General features: G+C 40.3%; 1 protein-coding gene across 3 annotated transcripts in view; it reads right to left on the bottom strand.

The window, feature by feature from the left end:
* The window catches only part of atrnl1b (attractin-like 1b), a 252,548-nt gene that overhangs the window by 125,882 nt on the left and 108,653 nt on the right, over nucleotides 1–18,013 (bottom strand). For all 3 annotated transcript variants that reach the window (XM_035404118.1, XM_035404116.1, XM_035404117.1), the window contains exons 9-12: nucleotides 17,581–17,764; nucleotides 14,530–14,684; nucleotides 5,235–5,319; nucleotides 1,559–1,770 (exon numbers count right to left, since the gene is read on the bottom strand). In XM_035404118.1, the coding sequence (XP_035260009.1) occupies nucleotides 1,559–1,770; nucleotides 5,235–5,319; nucleotides 14,530–14,684; nucleotides 17,581–17,764 (636 nt within the window). The remainder of the gene's footprint in view (nucleotides 1–1,558; nucleotides 1,771–5,234; nucleotides 5,320–14,529; nucleotides 14,685–17,580; nucleotides 17,765–18,013) is intronic.

Here is an 18,013-nt window from a genome sequence, read left to right as displayed (position 1 = left end):
AGGCCTTAAGGGGGGCGGGGCTAACAGCTAACCCAAAAAAATGTTGGCTCGGCCTGCGGGAGGTTGAGTACTTGGGGTACACAATCGGGAGGGGATGTGTAAAACCCCAGGTGAAGAAAGTGGAGGCGATTTGGGACTGGCCACGCCCCCTCACCAAGAAGCAAGTACGCACGTTTGTAGGGTTGACGAGTTACTACCGGAGATTTGTTCCCAACTTTGCCTCCCGAGCCAGCCCCCTGACGGATCTGACCAGGAGCCATCTGCCCGCCCAGGTGACATGGACCGAGGAGGCGGAGAAAGCCTTCCAGGACCTAAAGGGAGCACTGTGTTCTGGACCCGTGCTGGTGACCCCAAACTTCTCCAAACCACTGGTGGTGCAGACCGATGTGTCCGAAACAGGGGTGGGGGCCGTCCTATCACAGCTACAAGAAGGTGAGGAACACCCAGTCTTATACATTAGCCGGAAGCTGTTACCGCGGGAGCAAAGAAAGAATGTGGAGAAAGAATGTCTAGCGATCAAGTGGGCACTGGAAACGCTGAAATATTACGTATTGGGATGGCACTTCACCCTCGTAACGGACCATGCACCACTGGTTTGGATGTCACGCAATAAGGACAGTAACGCCCGGGTCACCCGGCGTTTCCTATCCTTACAGCCCTTTGCTTTCTCTGTCGTCCACAGATCAGGTGCAGCCCATGGAATGCCGATGCCCTCTCCAGGAGGGATGTTCTAGGGAGCTGGACCGCCCCTCCCTCCCAGTCGGAGCTGGGGGGGGGGGGGTGTGTGGCAGACGGCAGGGAGAGGTGAGGGGAGTGGTAATTCAGGGCAGATATGTTGTAGCCCGCTGGCTCCACCCCCGAGCCTTATATGGACTTCCTGCCCCAACGAGGCAAGCCTGGGCTTCATTAAGCCATTAAGTGCATGGGGATAAAAGGGAGAGAGAGAGCTGAGAAATATCTGTGTGATTACCTGTTGTGACCTGGACTGTTTGACTAACCCCGCTGTGTACAGAACTGTTTTGGCTGAGGACCTAGTTTTTTGGATTACCCCTGGAATACGGAGAAAGGACAACGAGAACGGATTGTGGACTGTGAATTGGTTGCTGAATTTCCCCCTTTCCCTCCGTTTGTAAATTTCCCTAATAAATCCCCCAATTGCACTCTAGTTGTGTTTTGTGTGCGTGTTTAGTTATTGAATTGGTGACGTGGAAACCCCACACCCGTGAGCCTGCCACAATGCTTACAGATACCATTATTAATGCATATTAATGCTGACAGGTTGCCTCACTAATATACACAAATATACATACGTGCTCACAGGCATACATACATGCATACACCTATGCTTACATGACCTATCATCAGTACTCAAATACACTTCCAGTCTTTTGTGTGTACGCACACTTATAGGTAGTCTTTAGTGCCCATACAGAAACTTTGAGGCCAGTCTTTTTTTGCATGTGTACACACTTACAGATGCAGTTTTTAGTGCACATAAATACATTTATGGATTCAGTTTTAATACATGTACACACATGAGTATAGAGGGCACACTTACAGAATTTCGGGGGGCAGAAGGTGGTGGGGAGGCTGCCGTTGGTGTGGGCAGGGTCCCAGGACACGCAGCGACCCCTGCTCCAGATGCAGCGAACCTCAGGGCCTGGATGCAGGCACGCCTCCTGAGAGCGGAAGGCCTCACAGCTGGGGGGCCGGTACACCAGCACGTCATTGAGCAAAACACTGGAGAACCCTCCAAATAAGTACATTGACCTGTAATGGGGGGGGGGGGGGGTAACAACATACCATCACAATAATGATAAATAATACATACCAACCAGCACAGCATACCACAACAGTGGTACTGCTGCTGCTACTACTACTACTACTGCTGCTACTGCTACTGCTACTATTACTGCTACTACTACTGCTACTGTTGCTGCTGCTGCTTCTGCTACTGCTACTACTACTACAAATAATAATTAAAGCCGCAAGCGGCGTTGGGAGGAGTCCAAGCATTGGCACTATTGCCCCTAAGGAGCGATTTTAAAATGGTTTTGTCCTGATGATCATATACCTTCACCCAACATATTTACCTGCAGCCATACCACCACGCACTCTGCTCCTGCCGACTGGCTGAAGCTAAGCAGGTGTGGGCTTGGTTAGTACTTGGATGGGAGACCACCAGGGAATACTGAGTTGCTGCTGGAAGTGGTGTTGGTGGGCCAGCAAGGGGCAATCTTCCCTCTGATCTAATATGCCCCAGTGCAGTGATGGGGACACTGTGCTGTAGGAGATGCCGTCTTTCGGATGAGACCTTAAACCAAGGTCCTGACTCACTGTGGTCATTAAAGATCCCATGACACTATTCGCAAAGAGTAGGGGGGTCCCCGGTGTCCTGGCTAAAATCCCAGATCTGGCTCTCGCAAAAACTTGCCACCTAATCATCCCCTGATTTAATTGGCCTCCAGTGGAGCTGCTCAGTGGCCAACAATAGAAGATTGTGGTTGTACTGGGCAGCTCCCAGGTGTGAATGTGTATGAGTGTGAAGCAGGGCGTTCCTGCAAAAGAGCATCCGTGCTCAGTGAACATACCCTGGGTAAATAAAGGTTAAATTAAAATAAAATAAAATAAAATCTACTGAATATCATGATGATTGTATAAAATATTGATGACTTATGGCCAATTTCGTGCTAAGAGACGCGCTTAGGTTACTTTATATTCATAATTTTGGAAGAAATAAAGTGCCACAAATGCAATTGTCTAGGCAAAAATCTAAAATGAATTTGCTCTTTTTTAGTTTGCAATGAAATACTGGGAGATTGCAGGTTAAAGTATACATGTCCCGGATCAAAAACTTCTTGACCACAAGTTCATGAAATCTAAGGGTGGATATGTAGAACTACTAAAGATCTATGAAGCAAAAACTAAGCAGTGTACCCAGCGTCTCCAGGTCTACCCAAAATGTCTAAATTATGCATTGCTGTAAATCACAACAAATTCACGTATTTCACTTCAAATCAACTGTTTTTACTCGCACTGTTGCATAATTTTCAAGTGGTAATTACAAGCTTTCTATCAGTACAGTGGTCTAAAATAGCTAGGGGTCCAGACACATATCCAAAATCTCTACAAAAAGGAATATCATGCTTTCTGTCCATTGTAAAGCATATAAATGAGCCCCTTATGAAGGTTTAAGATGAAACATTGATATTAGATTTCAAAATAATGCAAAAATATTGTCACACAATGCTGTACAGTACCTAAATGTGTAATAATTCACTTTTGTATGTATTTCTCTACTCTGTAGTCTACTCTCGTATATTTTCTTGTATGGGGATGGGACGATATGAAAACAATTCTCAACCGTCCACCACGTTTTGGCAATGTTCCAACACTCTCGTCATCACTGTGGCATGCAACACAAAAACTATTACACTACTAACAAACGCTTACATTACTGTGAAATATCCACATTATATAATACGACTAACCTAAGTAAAGACACCCCATTTAAAAAATTACGTATATAACCAAAATATTTTGCACAGTAGTACTTACATAGCAATGATGAAATTTTATCTGTGTTCAGTAGATGGAGACAGAGACAGTACATCAATGATACAGTGCTATCCGCTTCTGTTTTGCTCCAGAAAACAATGTCAGATAGATCTATCAGCAAATATATGGCTTAGCTATGCCCAGAAGTCCTCAATAATAATAATATTTCCCAAGAAATTACAAAATATCGTTCACAACGTTTAGCTAGGTGCAGCGTCTTTTACTGCTACCACAGAGTGAATGCCTCAGTGAATGTGATGATGAGAAAAATTTTGGTTACACTGACCTATAAAACGCTATTCCAAAAGCAAAATCAGACATGTTATACATCGTTAGAAAGCTTATACACTCACCTACTGAAAAAATTAATTGTCAACCAAGCCAAACTGTACTAAAAGGGGCGACAACGCCGTAAACAACAGGTATGGTATTACCCACAGCTATTTTGGAAGGTACCTAGGCATCACAAATGCGCATATATTTCACAAACGGATTGTCCAAGACAATATATGACCACTCAGTCTCAAAAGGGACATCTCTACGCATAAAACTAATGGTAAGGTTGTATATTTATTCAATATTTAGTCCCAGATATTGACTGTACAATGACATGGTATCATTTTTTAAAACGTTGTCTCGTTTATTTAGTTATTCAGTGAGCAGCATTTTCACTGCTTTATTGGCATATCTTAGGGCTACTGTCGGGTTTATCTTGTTGCTATGACGGAATATGATTTTTGAGTGGTGAAAGAACATTTTTATGAATGGCCAGAAAGATAATATTGTCCATTATGAAGTTCAGACCCTCCCCTCACTGATGAAAACTAGACCCGACGGTGTCGGATTACTTGCGTCGCCATGGATGTCTCCTAGCTGCTTGCCGTAACCTTTACTCTGTTGTAACACCTAGACGGCATGTCCTAACACTTAGATCTAGAGCTGCAGCACTTCCGGGCCGCAACTAATAAAAAAGTCCAAATGGCAGGCAAACAATATATCGGACATAGGTGGTCCCAATAGCAAAGTTGTAGAGCACATTCAGATGCATAGGTCAATGAAGTTCTGTGGTGTGTTATGACCTTTTAAGTATGACCCTTTGTTATAGCGCCACCATCTGGCCGAAATAGGTGATTTGTAGTGCCTGAGTAGAGGGGTGCCATAGGAACCCACCTACCAAATTTGGTTGCTCTAGGACTTATGGTTGCTGAGCCGCAGACACTTATAGCGGAGAATAATAATATAATAATAATAATAATAATAATAATAATAATTAATAATAATAATCTAACAGATACAATAGGGTTCCACCAGTTTCGCTGCTTGGACCCCTAATAACTTGACCAACCGGCAGGTGAAGAACACTCCGTTCAAGGCCAAGGTTTATTGACCATTTATAATTATATACTGGAATTCTTTGTCACAAGTTCTTGTTTTAAAAAGATAATAATAAAAAATAGACATACAAACAGTGTATACAGAATAATGATTCATGAATAACCAAGTACAAACAAAATAATAAATAAAAGTGCAATTAGATATACAAAAGGCACATAGGAGTTGGCACATAGAATCGTAAGAGAAAAAAATAACTTTCATGATAAAAAATTATGGATCAAGCAGAGTATACGGGTGTAATAAACATGGCAAACATGACACAATATCTCTACTTCTCTCACCCGTTACTGACGACCGCAGAGTGACCAAAACGGTTGACATCACGGTGAAGGTTGGGCTTCGGCAACACCTTCCACTCATCACAGGCTGAAGGAGATCAACCGCAACATAAGCACAAGACAAATACAACACAACCACAACCACACACATACACAGCATAAACAAAACGAACGCAACACCAACCTGCAACCTAGGTGGGCTGAATGGCGTGTTGCCATCAACAACAGTCCATTACTTGCCAGCAAGACGGTTGTCAGTGAGATATTTATCACTGAGTTTTCTGGCAGGGTAAGGTCCATTTGTTGACGGAGAGGCATTTGGCAAGAGGGTTTTTTTTTCTTGATGGCAGGGTTGTGTGTACTTACTGGTTGGACAGTGTGTATTTGCCAGCAGGGTGGTCTGTATTTATATTTATTGGCTGAGCAAATGAATGAATTTCAGGGTTTTAGTTAGTTGGCAGAGTAGCATGCTGGCCATCTTTTGTATCTAGCAAATGAAATTTGATACACATCAGGCAGCCGTGATGACAGCCGCCACAGTGATAAAGAGGAACTGGATGACAAGGCCGGATATGAGGTTCCATGAGTGCCAATGAGTTATCAGAGCGGCTGATCCTGACACACGTATTGGAAATACAGCACTACAGCTCAGAGTCAGAACCACCATGAAATACAGCACAACAGCTCACAGTCAGAACCACCGCGGATAACAACACTACAGCTCACAGTCAGAACCACCGGGAATAACAGCACTACAGCTCACAGTCAGAACCACCAGGAAATACAGCACTACAGCTCACAGTCAGAACTACCGGAAAATACAGCACTGCAGCTCACAGTCAGAACCACCGGGAAATACAGCACTACAGCTCACAGTCAGAACCACCAGGAAATACAGCACTCCAGCCCACAGTCAGAACTACCGGAAAATACAGCACTACAGCTCACAGTCAGAACCACCAGGAAATACAGCACTATAGCTCACAGTCAGAACTACCGGGAAATACAGCACTACAGCTCACAGTCAGAACCACCGGGAAATACAGCACTACAGCTCACAGTCAGAGCCACCGGGAACTACAGCACTATAGCTCACAGTCAGAACCACCGGGAAATATGGCACTACAGCTCACAGTCAGAACCACCGGGAAATACGGCACTACAGCTTAAGAGTCACAACTAGCAGAAATTAAAGTAACAGCACAGATTAGAAGATGGAGTGAGGGTGGGGACCCTGAGTTGTACAGAGAGCACTGTAATCGAGGGAGAGATGGAGAGAGAAGGGGGAGAGCATTTCACCTTTCAATGTAAGATTAAATGAACATTTTCATATTATACAGTGAGCACCATAATTCATTGGACAGTGACACATTTTTTGTTATTTTGGTTCTGTACTCTAGCACTTTGAGTCTGAAAAGATACAATGAAAATGATTTTGAGGTGCAGACTGTCAGCTTTAATTTGAGGGTATTTGTAGATGTCTAGTCTTGATTCTAGGCTTTGCAATTGCCTTTGGAGATTGTTGTTGGGGTGTGACAACATGAGGAAGACAGCAGTGTCGATGCAAATTAAGCTGGCCGTCATATGGCTCAGAAATGAAAATCAATCAATCAGGGACATTGCAAAAACCCTGGGCATGCCCAAGTCAACAGTTTGGTTCATCATTAACAAGAAAAAAACAAATGGTGAACGCAATTATGTCAAAAGACCTGGCAGACTGAGGAAAACCACTGTAGTGGATGACCGGAGAATACTCTCTATGGTGAAGAAAACCCCCCTGACAACAGCCCAACAGATCAAAAATACTCTCCTGGATGCAGGTGTAGATGTGTCAAAGTCTATTATAAAGTGTATTATAAATATAATTTATGTATACAAAAGCTATTACAAGTATACTTTTACTTTTTGTGCTTAATTTAAAGTATATTTAACATGTACTTTAAAAAAGTGTACTTCAAAATAGATGTCATTAAGTTCAACTTCAATGTACTAAAAATAAATATACTAATTCTGCAATACTTTAAGTGGTATTTCAGTATACTTATAAAAAGTGCACTTTAATGTAAGTTCATTTAAGCTGTATTTCAGTGTACTTTTAAAAAGTATATTGAAAATACTTATAGTGGTAATTTAGTGTACCTATGAAAAGTATACTTATTTTCAAGTCCTTTGTAATACACTATTAGTATGCCTTATTAAAGGGTACTTTAATTTCACTTAATTAGAAGTGTATTTAAGTATACTTACAAAAATTGCACTTTAATATTAGTTCATTTTAAGCTGTACTTCAGTGTACTTTGAAAAAGTATATTAAATTGCAAATAATGGCAATTTAGTGTACTTATGAAAAGTATACTTGAATTTCTTGTCTTTTCATTTATACTTGAATATACTTACTCAAAATATACTTGATTTTTATTTGTACTTCAGTATACTTATTCAAAGTATACTTGCATTTCTTGAATTTTACTTTATAATTTAATATACTTATCCAAAATATACTTGATATTAATGTCCTTTCATTTGTACTTCAGTATACCTATCCAAAGTATACTTGTTATTTAATGTGAACTTTAATATACTTTAATATACGAGTCAAATTATACTTACATTTCAGGTTGTATAAATTGTTATTCCTTTATACAAAGCAATGATCAAATTAATGAATAAAAAACATTTACTTAGACATAGTAGACATGCTTATACTTAAACTACACTAAAATATATTATGCTCAAATGTATATCAAAATAATCTGAAAAATGTCTTTCCAGGATGTGGCTACTATCACAGCGCTCCCTCCCTGCATGCAATCAGATTTTAACTGTTATGTTGGCACCTGTGAGCCAGAACTTGCTGTGTATGATGATATTTATAAAGCAGCCATACGGATGAAAATGCTTTCAATTAAATACATTTATTATACTTTGAATGCACAAAGATATCATGTTAAATTTACATCACATAATCTTATCAAATAATAGTAGCACACACAATTCATAGTAAATAAGTGCACATTCCACTTAGATTTAATTTAAGTTCAAAAGCATTTAGGCCCCCAACAAACTCTGACAGAGGCCAGAGCCTGGTGTAGCAGTGTGACTATGGAACAATTAATGCATGATCCCTGCAGACTGGGATTCTGGGATCCTGACTTTTACACTGCTATGACTCATCCACTACATTAAAGAAACCCGTGTTATTGGATGTCAGATGCCGAGGATATTAGTATAAAAAACCTGTCTGTGCACGTATAAATGGTCTCACTCAATCGAACACACTGAAATTACAGCAAAAAAACGCCAGAAAGTGAACTATCGCTTTAAGCCAAATTCAGCTTGTTGATGAGAGCTTGTTGCAACGTTGTTGAGTCGTTCCATGACACTCGATTTAAAAAAAACAAATATTTTGCAAATCGGTCCACGACAAATATTTTATTTTAATTCATTTCCATCATTGTCAATTGAAATACACTGACGGCTAACGCCACACTCCTCCTAACCGGCCGGTAGGGGCCGCATCAACAACTGCTTCCGTTTGGAATGAAAGAGCAGCGATGTAAAATGTCTATTTCAACGTTAAAATGCCAACGAAATAATCCGCCAACGAATGGGGTACGTTAATGTTTGAATCTGTGGCAATTATTTTGTCGCCATTTTCACGCTGAAATTGATATTTTACATCGCTGGTCTTTTGTAATTGTTCCCGTCCAGATTGTTCCTGTCCAGATTTGAAACGAAAGTGCCAGATTATAACGTCAACGTTAACTCTGTCTAACACATCGTGGCTGATATGAATGACATTACCTAACATATCACCACTTTTAGCGTTACTTCACGGAATCAGCGTTTTTGGGATTTTCAGTGGCACATGGTAAAAATTTGTAATATTGTATTTGTCTGGTTGCATTGATTGTGTAGCCTCTATTGTTGCATTAGCAAAGCTAACACGCTTGGCGGAGATCTGCACTCTACTGAGTGCACTCTTCAGGTTTTAACTGAGTTCACTACCAATGTGTCAAACATTTCATTGTATTTTAAGACTAAAACTCCAATTCTTGTTTTCCTGTATTAATAGACTGTGTCCTAGCACACTTGGCACTTCCACCCAGGATGTCAGGAACATTCTGAGAAGAAAATGTAACAACGAAAGCTGCGTAGACAACAAGCACTCTTTAAATTTGATTTACGTTATTTATATAATGTTTTCCTTTTTTTCTAGATCGCACTGATCTGCGTACGTACGTTTTTATTTAGTTTATACCCATCTATGGCGACTTCTGTCGCTTTACTTTACTTTTACTTTATTCAGTTTATTTATTTATTTTTTCAACTGTAGTCCCTAGGAACGCAGAAGTACATGTTAAGGCTGTGTTCTGCAGGTTTGGAAATAAAAGAAAAAAGATCCAGACAAGTGTCTTCTTTCAGCCGCATGTAAAACAAGTATGCTCTAATTACCATTTAGTGTCAATATGGGAACACTTTAAATGTTAAAGTGCTGTAATAGTATTTTAAAATGACTACAGACATATTTATGTATTATTTTGTACATATTTTAAATAATTTTCTATTACATTGATGATAAAATTGTATGGTGTTGGAAGTATATCTGTAGATGTGTTTATAATTCACTGAAGGTATGCACATAATATACTTAAATCTTACAATGAATGCAAAATTATGACAATATAAGTATAGTGAAATGCTGCTTTTTATGTATTAAAATACAAAAGAAAAGTACTATTTTTACATATTTAGCATTCAGGTAGAACATTTTTAAGACACTTAATTTATACTTACTGATGACACTTACATTGTTATATTGACACTAATTTAATATGCTCATGTTTACTACTCTTTATATACTTAAGTATGATAGAAGTTGTACCAATTTAACATACTTTAGTATACCTTTAATGTACTACAATTGTGATGTAGCACAAATTTAATGTATTAATTGCAACTTAAATACAAATTAAAGTGGGTAAAAAGTACACACTCAAGTATGCTTTAAGTACAATTACACTTTAATATACTTCAAATATAAAAATACTTCAAATATAATATTTTTATAATAAGTTCAGAAATTCAAATAGCACATTTTTAATACACTTAATTTATATTTATTGCCGCTTGACAATACTCTGAAACGTGACTTGCAATACACTTAGTGTGTGTTAATAACACAAATTTAATATGCTCATGTTTATCACTCAGAAGTGTACTTAAGTATGCTATAAGTTGTTCCAATTTAACATACTTTAGTATACTTTAGTGTACTTAAAATTGTGATATAGCACAAATTTAATGTATTTATTACAACTTAAATACAAATTAAGGTGGGTCAAAAAAGCACACTCAAGTATGTTGAAGTACATGTATACAGTATACTAAATTAAGTATACTTCAGCATGATATTTTTTCACAAGGGATTGGACGGCACTTCATCATGCAACGAGACGACCTGAAACATACTGCTAGAGCAACGAAGGGGTTTTTGACGTCTAAAATGGAAAATCCTTGACTGACTGAGACAATCACCGGATCTGAATCCAATTGAACATGCATTTTACATGCTGAAGAGGAGACTGAAGGCAAAAAGTCCCCGAAACAAGCACGAACTGAAGATAGCTGCAGTACAGGCCTGGCAGTGCATCACCAGGGAAGATACCCAGCGTCTGGTGATGTCAATGCGTCGCAGACTTCAAGCAGTCATTGCATGCAAAGAATATGCGACCAAATATTAAAAATGATTACTTTATTCTACATTATGTTAAACTCCAATATTTTTTATGCCCGAAAATGGGGGGGACTATGTACAAAAGGTTCTATAATTTCTAAACGGTTCATCCGATATGTATGAAAATACTCTCAAATTAAAGCTGACAGTCTGCACTTCAACCTCACTGTCATTGTATCCTTTCAAACTCAAAGTGCTAGAGTACAGAACCAAAATAACAAAAATGTGTCACTGTCCAATGAATTATGGTGCTCACTGTACATAATATTCGTATTAGAGGGCTTCAACCACTTTGAAGATTATAAAGAACATACTGAACTAAAGATGGGCGGTGGACTGGTTTCTTGCAAGCAGATCCACATTTTAAATTAGTGACATTTAGATTTGGCAGCAAAATTTAGACAGTGAGGGAAAACAGCAGCAACACTTACGTTTAATCGTCTGTGAAAAATACACAAGTTTTTAATCACCGATCCCCGCAAGTAAACACGCACGCCCAAACACAGTGGTGCACAGGGGTACGCAGCTGGTGTTCCTCAAACAATCCTCCTCTCCCACAACAAATGCAATACATCTCTCCCCCAGCTTCTGCCCAAGCCTCTCCTGTCAGACTGATGCTTCTAAAACCTCATCCCATCCAAGGGAAGTGGCTGAGAAGGATGCGCAATAAAAGCAATGACATTTCTAGAGCGAGTACGCTTCCAGGTACACAGACAATTCAAACAGGCACTGCTACTAAAAAGAAAAATCATATTGCAGAAGCATAAAGGATCCACGAAAGCAGCATGAGACAGCTATCAAACTCCATCTGAGACGTTATGTACATGCAAATTAGGAGGGCAGGTACGCCATCTGCCAAGTTAGGGGCAGGCCCCATACCTATACTGCACCGAGAGTTTGGCACTTCAGGGTTTTTCCTACAGAAATAACCTCAATGACCACAGACTCTCAGCCCTGAAAAACATCTGTACCTTTTGACCTCTCTTCACATTCTTTCAGACGGTAAGATGAAGAAACAAAGAAAGCCAATATTGTTTGTATTGTTTGTAACTTGGCCTTCTTTTGATATCAATACTTTCAATGGCAAGCCTAGATTTAGCAAGCTTTAATTAATGACTTACAGACAGTGATTTGTACGCATGAGTAACTTGGCATTTTTGTATATTGGAAGCGTGTTTTTGTTGAGACAGCTTTCATGCAGAAGATGTTAACCACAGCAGATTTAGCCTGTGGCTAACAGACATTGCTAGCTAGCAAATAATTTCGTTTTTCGTTCATTAGCAGTGGGATTTTTTGCAAGCATTTTTACAGGTTAGCTATGCAGGAGATGCATGTTTAATTTCAGGGGACAAATAGCTGTTGTTAAACCACTGACTGACAAATATATGATACTGTGCAGCCCAGAGCTCGTATATATTACACACAGGAAGTATCTGATGCTAAGGAAGTTGGAAATGTTACTGGCAAACCTACTTGAGATTCATAAAGCCCAGATTTACTGACCACGTACAGTAAATGAACCATGATCTGCCTGCACAGCAAAATAATGCTGATTATTCACCACTGATTGTTACGTGCTGGTGATTTAACCTAACCCCCGTGATCTTTCCTAGCTTAACAAGCTGCTGATTACTTGATTGGCTTCATCTGTCTGTGGCCCTACATAAGCTTGCTGCAGTTGAAGAAAGGGAGAAGCTTTTGTGGAGCAGTTTTGTGGATGGACCATGCACAATGTTACAGATTTGTGGCTTTGTGTGGTGGTTATATGTTTGTCTTTTTATGTGGTGTGGTGTGGGATGGTAAATTTTCTTTTTCTTTTAGGTGCACGTTTTGGTTAGGTTTTAAGTCAGAGTAGGAAACCTGAGGAAGACTCGCCATTTCTTGTTTTCACCGGGAGCAAGATAACTATTTGTTGTAGACTATGGTTAGTAGTCTTCTGTAGGCCCTGCTTTGGCCATACCTGTTTTGTCCAGCACCTACACCTGTTTGTACATTTGTTTTGGGTTTAGTTCTGGTGTCTTTATAATAAGCATGTTTCTTTATATTTTTTTATTTATTTTGCACTTAGTTCTGCTTTGGGCACAAGAGACTGTGTTGCGTTTCAATTCTTGTTGTCCTTGTTATTGAATTGTGGGTGGATTTGGGACGTAACACTGATACAGTAGTAAAGCCTACTTGTTTTAGCTAATGATGAAATCAAGGCTTTAGTAATGTTACGTACAGAATATCTCACCTAAGGATACTAATTAAGAACACTAGGTGCCAACATTTAACATTTTATTGTATGCCCATACATTTTATGGCTAATTTTAAGATGAATCTGAGACCACACTTACCAAATGCTTCAGACTGAATAATATTCTGACTATGAGACTATGAAGGTACAAAATCGGCACAATGCAGATCTTTGCCATGAATATTCTCCACGTGTCAGTGCGGAGAAAGAAGAGTACACGTATCCACAATTTTAAATAACAGCGATGAAATATGCGCAATTTTGAAATGTAAACAAAAATATTTTAGTACACTTCTTTAGTCTAACTGAGGAGAACTGGCCATATTGGATGGTATTGAGCATTGTGTAAATATAAGCTCAACTGAGGAGGCAAGACACAAGACAGCAAACTGGATGGGACAATGGGATGAGCATGCAGTGTGCACTCAGTGCTCATGGGACTAGTATTATCACCTCAAATCCACTTCATTATGTCAGATGCCTTTAGTGAACTACAATGATTCATTTTTTAAATTGATAATTCTGCAAAAAAGGCACCCACCAAAGTGGCTGGTAAAAGTGACAGAGTTACACACCACTGCTGAGTGCCAAATTCTACCTGCATTTGGCGGGGGCAGGTGTTAATGTCAAGCCCCGCTTGTGCCACTTCATATGCACAAAGTAAAAGTACTCAGGATATTAGCTTAGCATATTTAGTATAGTGCAAATTCTAGAACACACGGTGTTCCTTAAATTAAGAAGGACTGCTCATCTTTAAGCATTATTGTGAGAGGGGTAACTCATCTTTAGACATTAGTTTCAGAGGGATAACTCATCTTTACCCATTAGTTTAAGAGGGGTAACTCATGTTTGTACATTAGTTTAAGAGCGGCAACTCACCTTTACCCACTAGTATAAGAGGGGTAACACGTCTTTACACATTAGTGTGAAACAAGTAACTCATCTTTGAGCATTAACTCTGAGAGGAGTTACACATCTTGACACATTAGCAGGGTTGCCAACTTTGGTCAGCTGGCTGGAGTGAGATTAATGCAGCTGTGGGCTGGGGGCATTCGACAGTCTCTCTGTCTCTCCGTAATGTTTATGAACCAATCTCATTTTGTCCAGTGAACTGATACATAATCTGTTTAATCAGGGAGCGGCTTTGTTTTTAATTGTCTTTTTTATTTAGCGTGAGACATGTTTGTATACTGTGAGAGTGTTAGACAGAGTCTAAAAGCATGAGTCTCACCCCAAAAGCTTGAGAGTTGGTAACTAAGCGTGATTTGCATTAACGTGAGAGTTGCATTAGTGTGAGGGTGGTTCGTGTGAGAAGTTGTACACACCGATATCATAAGCGAAGAAGTCAGAGGAAAAGCATTTGGCCCCGTTGCTCAGCGACGTGTCATTGTGGGTGTTTCCCCCGAAGACCAGCATGACCCCGCTGATCAGCACAGCAGAGTGGAGGTACCGCGCCAGACCGCTCTCCCTCAGAATCGTCCTGCAGAACACCCACACACACACACTCTTATGCAGTTACGCACAGACGCTTTTTCCTTATCACATACACATGCACACACACACACACACAAATGCTTTTTCATTATCATATACATACTGTATGCACACACACACACACTCATGCAGTTACACACAGACGCTTTTTCCTTATCACATACACATGCACACACACACACTCTTACGCAGTTACACACAGACGCTTTTTCATTATCACATACACATGCACACACACACACTCTGTGTTATCATATACATTGTGTGTGTTATCATATACATACTGTATGCACACACACACACTCATGCAGTTACGCACAGATGCCTTTTCCTTATCACATACACATGCACACACACACACTCTTATGCAGTTACACACAGACGCTTTTTCCTTATCACATACACATGCACACACACACACTCTTACGCAGTTACACACAGACGCTTTTTCATTATCACATACACATGCACACACACACACTCTTATGCAGTTACACACAGACGCTTTTTCATTATCACATACACATGCACACACACACACTCTGTGTTATCATATACATTGTGTGTGTTATCATATACATACTGTATGCACACACACACACTCATGCAGTTACGCACAGATGCCTTTTCCTTATCACATACACATGCACACACACACACTCTTATGCAGTTACACACAGACGCTTTTTCCTTATCACATACACATGCACACACACACACTCTTACGCAGTTACACACAGACGCTTTTTCATTATCACATACACATGCACACACACACACTCTTATGCAGTTACACACAGACGCTTTTTCATTATCATATACACATGCACACACACACTCTTATGCAGTTACACACAGACGCTTTTTCCTTATCACATACACATGCACACACACACACTCTTACGCAGTTACACACAGACGCTTTTTCCTTATCACATACACATGCACACACACACACTCTTACGCAGTTACACACAGACGCTTTTTCATTATCACATACACATGCACACACACACACTCTGTGTTATCATATACATTGTGTGTGTTATCATATACATACTGTATGCACACACACACACTCATGCAGTTACGCACAGATGCCTTTTCCTTATCACATACACATGCACACACACACACTCTTATGCAGTTACACACAGACGCTTTTTCCTTATCACATACACATGCACACACACACACTCTTACGCAGTTACACACAGACGCTTTTTCATTATCACATACACATGCACACACACACACTCTTATGCAGTTACACACAGACGCTTTTTCATTATCATATACACATGCACACACACACACTTATGCAGTTACACACAGATGCTTTTTCATTATCATATATACATGCACATACACACACTTATGCAGTTACACACAGATGCTTTTTCATTATCATATACACATCCACACACACACACTCTTACGCAGTTACACACAGACGCTTTTTCCTTATCACATACACATGCACACACACACACACTCTTACGCAGTTACACACAGACGCTTTTTCCTTATCACATACACATGCACACACACACACACACTCTTATGCAGTTACACACAGACGCTTTTTCCTTATCACATACACATGCACACACACACACTCTTACGCAGTTACACACAGACGCTTTTTCATTATCACATACACATGCACACACACACACTCTTATGCAGTTACACACAGACGCTTTTTCATTATCATATACACATGCACACACAAACACTTATGCAGTTACACACAGATGCTTTTTCATTATCATATATACATGCACATACACACACTTATGCAGTTACACACAGATGCTTTTTCATTATCATATACACATCCACACACACACACTCTTACGCAGTTACACACAGACGCTTTTTCCTTATCACATACACATGCACACACACACACACTCTTATGCAGTTACACACAGACGCTTTTTCCTTATCACATACACATGCACACACACATATTCTTATGCAGTTACACACAGATGCTTTTTCCTTATCACATACACATGCACACACACACACTCTTATGCAGTTACACACAGACGCTTTTTCCTTATCACATACACATGCACACACACTCTTACGCAGTTACACACAGACGCTTTTTCCTTATCACATACACATGCACACACACTCTTACGCAGTTACACACAGACGCTTTTTCATTATCACATACACATGCACACACACATACACTCTTACGCAGTTACGTACAGACGCTTTTTCCTTATCACATACACATGCACACACACACACTCTTATGCAGTTACACACAGACGCTTTTTCATTATCATATACACATGCACACACACACACTTATGCAGTTACACAGATGCTTTTTCATTATCATATACACATCCACACACACACTCTTACGCAGTTACACAGATGCTTTTTCCTTATCACATACACATGCGCACACACACACTCTTATGCAGTTACACACAGACGCTTTTTCATTATCACATACACATTCACACACACACACACTCTTATGCAGTTACACACAGACGCTTTTTCATTATCATATACACATGCACACACACACACTTATGCAGTTACACACAGACGCTTTTTCATTATCACATACACATGCATACACACACTAGACAGATGCAGCACACACACACACACCCACACACACAATCTCGCACTTTACACCCATACTTATTCAGTCTTTCTCACACAATTAATGCAAGCGGGCAAGTAGGAGGGGCAGTTTTAATGGGTGATGTAAATGGAGCAGGGAATCAGCAGCCATAACAGGCCTAGCATCTGTTGCTATGGACACCGCTGGACTGCGCATGTCCGTGATGAACGACACCCCGTGACCCCATGGCTCAGCTCGAGGGCCCCTCAGGACTCACCATGTGCGCGAGCGCACCTCGTAGCGGTACAGGTCGTCCACCAGGCCGTACTTGCTCCCCGGCAGGGCCTTGTAGCCCCCATGCACGTACACAGACCTGGTCACGTGGTCGTACACACTGCTGTGACCGTACCCGCCCTGGGCGCTGGCACCGTTCGTCTCCGGAACCAGCCACATGTTCGTCCCTGAGGAGAGTATGCATGCACACGCACATGCACACGCGCGCACACACACATACACACACGCACACGCACACACACATACATATTCACACACACATACGCACACAGACGCGCGCACACACAAATCCATCCGATCCACCCACAGGCAACAGTATGCAACTCACTGAGGATCCACGTTCCATTGTACTGGAGATAAACTTCAGTAAAAAAATTTATAAGATGAATAAATACATTCTTGTACAAACTACAGCT

Source organism: Anguilla anguilla, chromosome 2 (assembly GCF_013347855.1).
Source record: "Anguilla anguilla isolate fAngAng1 chromosome 2, fAngAng1.pri, whole genome shotgun sequence".
Lineage (NCBI taxonomy): Eukaryota > Metazoa > Chordata > Actinopteri > Anguilliformes > Anguillidae > Anguilla > Anguilla anguilla.
The sequence above is the reverse complement of the archived record's forward strand: the minus strand, read 5'-3'. Positions and strand labels throughout refer to the sequence as shown.